This window comes from Oratosquilla oratoria, chromosome 29, assembly GCF_046742065.1.
Source record: "Oratosquilla oratoria isolate Oo_2021 chromosome 29, ASM4674206v1, whole genome shotgun sequence".
Taxonomy (NCBI): Eukaryota; Metazoa; Arthropoda; class Malacostraca; order Stomatopoda; family Squillidae; genus Oratosquilla; species Oratosquilla oratoria.
The window spans coordinates 3,358,090-3,365,730 of record NC_134805.1 but is presented as its reverse complement, the minus strand read 5'-3'; the positions used below and the strand labels follow the sequence as shown (position 1 = coordinate 3,365,730).

Below are 7,641 nucleotides of genomic sequence, written 5' to 3'. Positions count from 1 at the left end.
CAGAATATGTATGGATAATATTGCAAATATGTATGGAATATATATATATATATATATATATATATATATATACACATAGATATATACATATACATATACAGTATATGTATATACACACACACATATATATACATATATATATATACATATGTATATATATATATGTATATATATATATATATATGTATATATATATATATATATATATATATATATATATATATATATATATATTGTTATGCAAGGGTGCATTTTTTTATTTTTTATTTTATTATTAATGATATACTATGTAAGTTTAGTGTCCCTTCGCCTGCAACGACTGGTGTCGTCCGCTAGGTGATACGTTGTACGGAGGTATGATGAATGTATTCCTTGTATTGTGGTGTAGTATGAATGTAACCGCACTAGTACATACATACATATACCAAGGCTTTTTCCAACTTACAAGGGAGGTAGCCAAAAAGGAATAGGCATAAAATCATTTCCACCCATTCCATCCCTGAATACACTCCACACCCCTCCACCCTATCTCTTATCTGAGCACCCCCTGGATGACGGGTCATCTCTGCACCTTGTCCACTGCCCTGGGTCAGAAGCAGTGTCGCAAGACACAGCATATCCACAGCAAGGCCGCTTCATTAAATCGGCGACCCCCCCTCTCCCTCCCCCATTGCATAAAAGGGCTGCGTCAACTTTTGCTCACACATACTACCTCACGGCCCACCCACCCCCGCCCATTCCACCCCATGTAATCACAACATCATCCATATACAACCATTCTCCATTCACCCCTGTCTTCTGTCCTCTCCCGTCCTTCCTCAACAGACATTCCCCTCTTCCCGCACCAGTACATGAATGATTATATGTAATCGTCATGTACAGTCTGATATAAAAACTTGCATCTTGTAACGAAGAATGTGGATGCCTTTCGGCTTGCTGTATTGGTGGCCGAATGTGACGAGGGCGGTTAGCCAGGTGGGTTAAAAGAGTTTGCCTGGAGGGACCAAGCTAGTAAGAACTTGTGAGAATACCCTGTGTCAAGTAAGATTAAACATTTTGGTTCCAGTGCAGTTAGGTCTCTAGTAAGTAAATCAACTTTGATGATTAATGTCCGTGTGGTTCTATGTCTATATGGTAATGGTTATACATTTCCCATTTTTTTTCTTTAATACTCTTGTTGAAAGCCATGTGTTTCAATTTTCACTCGCCGGCTGTATCTTATTCTAAACTGGAATTGTTTTGTACATGCTTAAGCTTTCAGTTATAATTAAATCTATTTTCCTTTGTTGCTCTTTATTTGAAGCAAGATAGTGGGATGCTCTTAAGAAACAGTTGGTGGGTAATTACACAGAACTTAAGGGCCCAAGTCCTCTCTCATAATCCGGACTTTGTTACGCCATATTGGGGCCCTTATCTAGAATACTCAGTGATCATCGTGCCCTGGGAAGTCATGTCATAACAAAATGGTGGAGATGCGGGGCAACACCATATATTGAAGGTACCATATAAAGTGAAGGTACTATATAATGCTGGGTACTCTACAGTGCGTGTCATTACGATTGCAAGTATTGTGATTGTGGTGGCATTATGATGGTGTGGTGAGTATACTATATGTGGGGTACCGTATTGTGCAGTGAGTGTACTATACAAAACAGGTATCATACTATAGAGTATAAGGTATTATACAGCGGTGTGTTATCAGTGCGGGATACTTGCAGTGAATAATTGTGTTACCTGTTTCTTGAGGAGTATCTAACCATTGTTTACGGAACATTGTATTCGTTAGGCTATAATTCCTCACTAGCTGATATGGAGTCATATGATGTTGCACAATTGGAGGTAGAGAAAGAGAGAATAGCTCTAGAGAGACTTAAAGCTGAGATGGAGTTGGAGAAAGAGAGGATAGCTCTAGAGAGACTTAAAGTTGAGAAGGAGATGGCACTTGAAAAGCTTAAGGTTGAAACGAACTTGAAAATGGATAAGCAGGGTATCCAAGGGTTGTTGGAACCTACATTTGATATTAACAATGTAGTGCCCCTTGTCCCCACTTTTCTAGAGGGTGAGCCGGAGGAGTTTTTCGAGCAGTTCGAAAGCTTGGCAGCCACCCTCTCCTGGCCTAAGCCATATTGGTGTGTGATGGTGCAAACGGCCTTAGTGGGTAAGGCTCGTTTATCGTACTTATCCTTGTTTTCTGAAGATCAGAGCCAGTATTCGGTAGTGAAGGATACAGTGTTGAAGGTATACTTATGCACTCTAGAATTTTATAGACAAAAGTTTAGAAACTGTTTTAGAGGAAACCACCAGTCATACCTCGAGTATACTGTAGTAACAGTGTGAATAAATTATTCAATAGATGGCTATCAGCTAGTGGAATTAAAACTTATGAGGAGTTAAAGGAACTAATTGCACTGGAACAATATGTTAAGGGTATTCCACCGGACGTCCGAACATATTTGCTAGAAAAGGAAGTAAGGAGAATTGATCGAGTTGCCACATTGGCGGAAAATTATACATTAACGCTTAAATCCAGTAAGCCTCCTTCCCCTCCAGGCATTTCTCAACCTCAAGAGGGAAATGTACATAAGGGTAAAGGTACCTGGACCCTGGGTAAAAGCAATACAGATGTATAAAAAATTGGTTGCTTTTACTGTAAAAAAGAAAAAAAAATGGGCACGTAAGGGTAAGGTGTCCTGAGTTGTTGACTAGAGAGAAACGTGTTGCTAATGTAACTTTGCTTTCAGCAGATGCAAAGGAAAAATTGAATGCTGATGTGGGAAGAAAACGCCGTCTGTTTAACCCATTTGTATTCCCTGGTACAGTATCTGTCGAGGAGGATGGGCCCGGAGTGTCTGTAACTGTGTTGCGAGACACTGCTGCATCTCTCAGTATGGTATTGCAAAGCGCTGTTCCTGACGTAGAACAGGCGTTGACGGGTGAGCATGTATTGATAAAGGGCGTTGTGGGGACGATGACGGTTCCCCCGTGTAAGTTGTTCCTCCGAACTGAATTATTATCTCAGCCTGTGTTGGTTGGAGTTGGGAAGACTTTACCTGTTGAGGGAGGGAGTTTCTTGCTAGGAAAGGATATAGCGGGAAAGTTAATTGTGCCTGATACCGTGGTGTGCACGACTCCACTAGAATGGGATCCCGCCGATGGTTTGGAGAGCGAGTGTGGAGATATTTTTCCAGCATGCGCAGTTACTCGCAGCCAGGCAAGGATGAAAACCAGTGAAGAAACTACTGATATGGAAGTTAGTAGTTTGTTTAATAAAGACTCTAGTATAGGATTTGCTGTTAAGCCAGATGAAATTGCTGATCGTGATGTGGATTCTCCTACTCCAGGGGTTCTGCCGTGCAGTCTGTCTAGTGATAAGGTGAATGAAGCACATAGTAATGTAAGTGAACGTGTGAATTTAAGTGTTCTCCTAATGACTCGTAGTAATCTGATATCTGTTCAGAAAGCTGATAGGTCATTAATCCCACTATTTGCAAGGGCCATACAAGAGAAGGACATCTCAAATGAAGCTACATGGTATTATACGCGTGATGATGTACTAATGAGAAGATATAGAACACCAGGTGTTCCTGCAAATGAGAATTGGTGTGAGTTTCATCAGGTTATCGTTCCGGACATGTATCGAGAGAAAATCATCAGTCTTTCACATGGCTACATAGGAGGACATCTGGGTGTGCAGAAAAAATTAGATATGATTATCAAGAACTTCTATTGGCCTGGTATCCATAGACAAGTAGCACAGTATTGTAAAACATCTGAAACATGCCAGTTGATAGGTAAGCCTAACATTGTTATTCCTCCTGCACCGTTGCAACCTATTCCTGTGGTGTCGGAACCTTTTACCCATGTGATAATTGATGTCGTGGGCCCCCTTCCCAAAACCAAAAAGGGGCATCTGTACACGTTAACCCTAATGTGCACTACCACCAGGTATCCAGAGGCCATTCCACTGCGTTCCATTACAGCCAGGACTGTGTTGCCAGCCTTGACCAAGTTCTTTACCCTATTCGGAATACCGAGGAGTGTACAGTCCGACAGAGGTACCAACTTTGTATCCAATATCTTCAGGCAAGTAATGTGTCTTCTTGGGATTAAACAATATATTACATCTGCTTATCATGCCCAAAACCAAGGAGCCTTGGAACGTTTTCATGGAACCTTTAAAACAATGTTAGCAAAGTATGGTCATGAGACTGGAAATGAGTGGGATGTGGGTTTGCCATTCCTTCTATATGCGATCAGATGTGCTAAGCAATCTAGTCTCGGGTTCTCTCCAAGTGAACTATTGTTTGGCAGAAACATAAGAGGACCGATGAAGCTACTCTATGAGAATTGGATAGACTTGGAGCATTCTGATAACTTGTCTGAGTATGTGTCTAAGTTAAAGGAAAACCTGGATGTGGTACACATATTTGCACAACGTAATTTAAAACTAAGTCAAGAAAAGATGAAAGAAAATTATGATGAAGATGCTGTAGAACGTAACTTTGAGGTTGGGGATGAAGTTCTGTTATTCTTGCCCGTAAGAAAGTGCCATTACAAGCAAGGTACAAAGGGAGCTTTATAGGTAAACGGGGAGATTTGAACTATGTGATATCCACTCCTGATCACATGAAAACAAAAAGGTTAGCACATGTAAACTTGATTAAGAAGTACCATAGAAAAGACTCGGGAAGTGCTGTCAAGATAGAGGAGAAGGTAGATAGTACTGTAAATAGTTTAGAGGTTGTGGAGATGCAAAGTGAAGACAACCTTGATAAAATTCCTGTAAGTAACAAACTCAAGCATTCGGATGTCCTTGCTAATCTAAATAGTAAGTTGTCATTTGTCTGACAGCTAACAATCAGATGTTTCAGAATTACTGCACGAGTTCATGGAAATCTTTGGAGATGTGCCGAGACCAACGACTGAGGCAGTTCATCATATTGAACTAGTGGAAGGTGCCGCCCCGGTAAGAGAAAAGCCCTATAGAATGTCCACCATAAGGCAGTTATTCTCCAGAAAGAGGTAACATTTCTTCTTGATAATAACTTAGAGCCAAGTAAGAGTGATAGGGCTGCTCCTTGTATTATTTTGCCAAAAGGAAATGGGGAATGTAGAATGTGTACTGATTACAGAAAATTTAATGCTCTTACCAAAGCTGACAACTTCCCTCTTCCTCGCATAGATGACTTAATTGACTCTATCGGCAAGGCCAAAATTATAACCTGATGAGGCAAAACGTGTGTCATATTTCATAACACCTAGTGGACTATATCAATACAAAGTAACTTCATTTGACTTACGGAATGTACACACAAATTTTTCACGTCTAATGTCTAATGTTATTGGAGGTTTGGAAGGTGTGTGTTGTACATCGGTGATCTGTGCATATATTCTCAGACGTGGTAGGAACACTTGACTTCCCTGAGGTTCTTGTTTGAGAGGTTAAGGAAGGCTAGGTTGACTGTCAATCTAATGAAGACTGAGTTTGCTCATACAAAGGTGACCTTTTCAGGCCATGAGGTGGGTTACGGTGCGGTTGCACCTGTGCACGCTAAGGTTGAAGCCATAGAGGCTTTAGCTGCTCCTACCAACCGTAAAACAGTCTATGTTTTTTAGGTATGGCAGATTATTACCGAAGATTCTGCCCTAATTTCAGTAGACTTGCTAAACCACTCACTGAATTAGTAAGTCCTAAAGTAAAATTTAAATGGACATTAGAATGTCAAGAAGCCTTTGATAAGATAAAGTCAATCCTTACTTCCAAACCTGTCTTATATGGATCTGATTTCTCCAAAAATTTTACTATTAATGTTGATGCTAGTGATGCTGCTGCGAGAGCTGTGTTAATGCAGGAACATGATGGAATATTGTTTCCTATATGTTATATGTCTACGAAATTAAAAAAAATACCAAATACACCACAGCACTATAGAGAAGGAAGCAGCAGCATTGTTGATGGCTCTGGAAAAATTTGACGTGTTTGTTAAAAATAACCCACAAAAATTAACTGTTTATAGTGATCATAACCCCCTTGTCTTTGTGAACAATATAAAAAACAAGAACATGAGGTTGACAAGGTGGTGGTTGGCCTTACAGCCTTACAACCTGGAAATCAAACATATGAGCGGCAAGGATAATATAATTGCTGTTTATCAAGACCGTACTAAGGTCTTGTCTGATAATAGTGGGTTCTATGCTGTAGTATTAGGGTCACAACTCTATTGTATGGTAATCTAAGTGTGGTTGAGGCTGTGGTTGTTTATTGCCTCAATATCTTGTAATGTACTCCTATGATTTATTGTATAAAGGTTATTTCACTTGAGTAGTTGGAATAAAAGTGCACTGGTCCGGTAATAAACACTATTGTGTTTAATTTAAAGGTGGGGTGTTATGCATGAGTGCATTTTTTTTTAAATAAATGATGTACTATGTAAGTTTAGTGTCCCTTCGCCTCCAACGACTGGTGTCATCTGCTAAGTGATACGTTGTTCGGAGGTACGATGAATGTATTCCTTGTATTGTGGTGTAGTATGAATGTAACCGAACTAGTACATGAATAATTATTCATCGTCATGTACAGTCTGATATAAAAATTTGTATCTTGTAACGAAGAATGTGGATGCCTTTCGGTTTGCTCTATTGGTGGCCGAATGTGACGAGGGCGGTTGGTCAGATGGGTTACGAGTTTGCCTGAAGGGACCAAGCTAGTAAGAAGTGGTGAGAATACCGAAAAGGCTTACGACAGAGTAGACAGGAAGACACTGTGGGAGGTACTGCAGATATATGGGATAGGAGGAAAGCTGTTAAGAGCAGTCAAAAGTTTTTACGAGAACAGTAGAGCTTGTGTTAGGATTAGAAATGGAGAGAGTGAATTGTTTGAGGTAAGGATGGGACTTCGTCAGGGATGTGTTATGTCGCCCTGGCTGTTCAATCTATACATGGATGGGGTAGTGCGAGAGGTGAATGCAAGGGTGGTGGGTCAGGGGTTGGAGATGGTTAAAGAAAATGGAAAAACTGGGAAATAAGTCAGTTGCTATATGCTGACAACACAGTGCTTGTAGCAGGACCAGAGGAGGGATTGAGGAAGTTAGTGGCAGAGTTTGAGAAGGTGTGTGAAAGGGGGAAGCTGAAGATAAATGTGGGTAAAAGTAAGGTGACAAGATGTATAAAGGGAGAGAGTGACAGCAGGCTGGAAGTGAGCATTAAGGGTGAGAGACTGGAGGAAGTGGATAGTTTTAGATTCTTGGGTGCGAATGTGGCAGGAAAGGGAGGAGTGGGGGTGGAGGTAGAATGTAAATTGAGAGAAGCGAGTAAATGTCTTGGTGGATTAAAAAGTGTAATGAGAAATAGACATCTTGGAATGGATGCTAAGAGAAGGTTATATGAAGGAGTGATTGTGCCGACATTACTGTATGGGGCAGAAACATGGAGCATAAAAAAGGAAGAGAGAAGGAGTTTAGATATGTTTGAGATGAAATGTCTAAGAAGTATGATAGGGGTTACTAGGCTCGATAGAGTGAGAAATGAGGAGATGAGGAGGAGAACAGGGGTGGAAAGGGAGTTGGGAGATAGGGTTGATGAAAGAGTATTAGGATGGTTTGGACACATGGAAAGAATGAGTTAAGTAATATTAGTAAAAAA

General features: G+C 40.5%; 1 protein-coding gene across 1 annotated transcript; it reads left to right on the top strand.

Moving 5' to 3' along the window:
- Positions 1-1,809: 1,809 nt before the first annotated feature.
- On the top strand, positions 1,810-4,582 carry LOC143040578 (uncharacterized). Its single transcript, XM_076211656.1, has 3 exons — positions 1,810-2,207; positions 2,354-2,529; positions 2,742-4,582. The coding sequence occupies exons 1-3, from the start codon at positions 1,810-1,812 to the stop codon at positions 4,580-4,582; spliced, it is 2,415 nt and encodes an 804-aa protein (XP_076067771.1).
- Positions 4,583-7,641: the final 3,059 nt, after the last annotated feature.

Coding starts and splice junctions, on each gene's coding strand:
- LOC143040578 (XM_076211656.1), top strand. CDS start 1,810: ATGGAGTCATATGATGTTGCACAATTGGAGGTAGAGAAAGAGAGAATA. Junction 2,208..2,353: donor TTTTCTGAAGATCAGAGCCA/GTATTCGGTAGT, acceptor ATTATTCAATAG/ATGGCTATCAGCTAGTGGAA. Junction 2,530..2,741: donor TACATTAACGCTTAAATCCA/GTAAGCCTCCTT, acceptor CTTTGCTTTCAG/CAGATGCAAAGGAAAAATTG.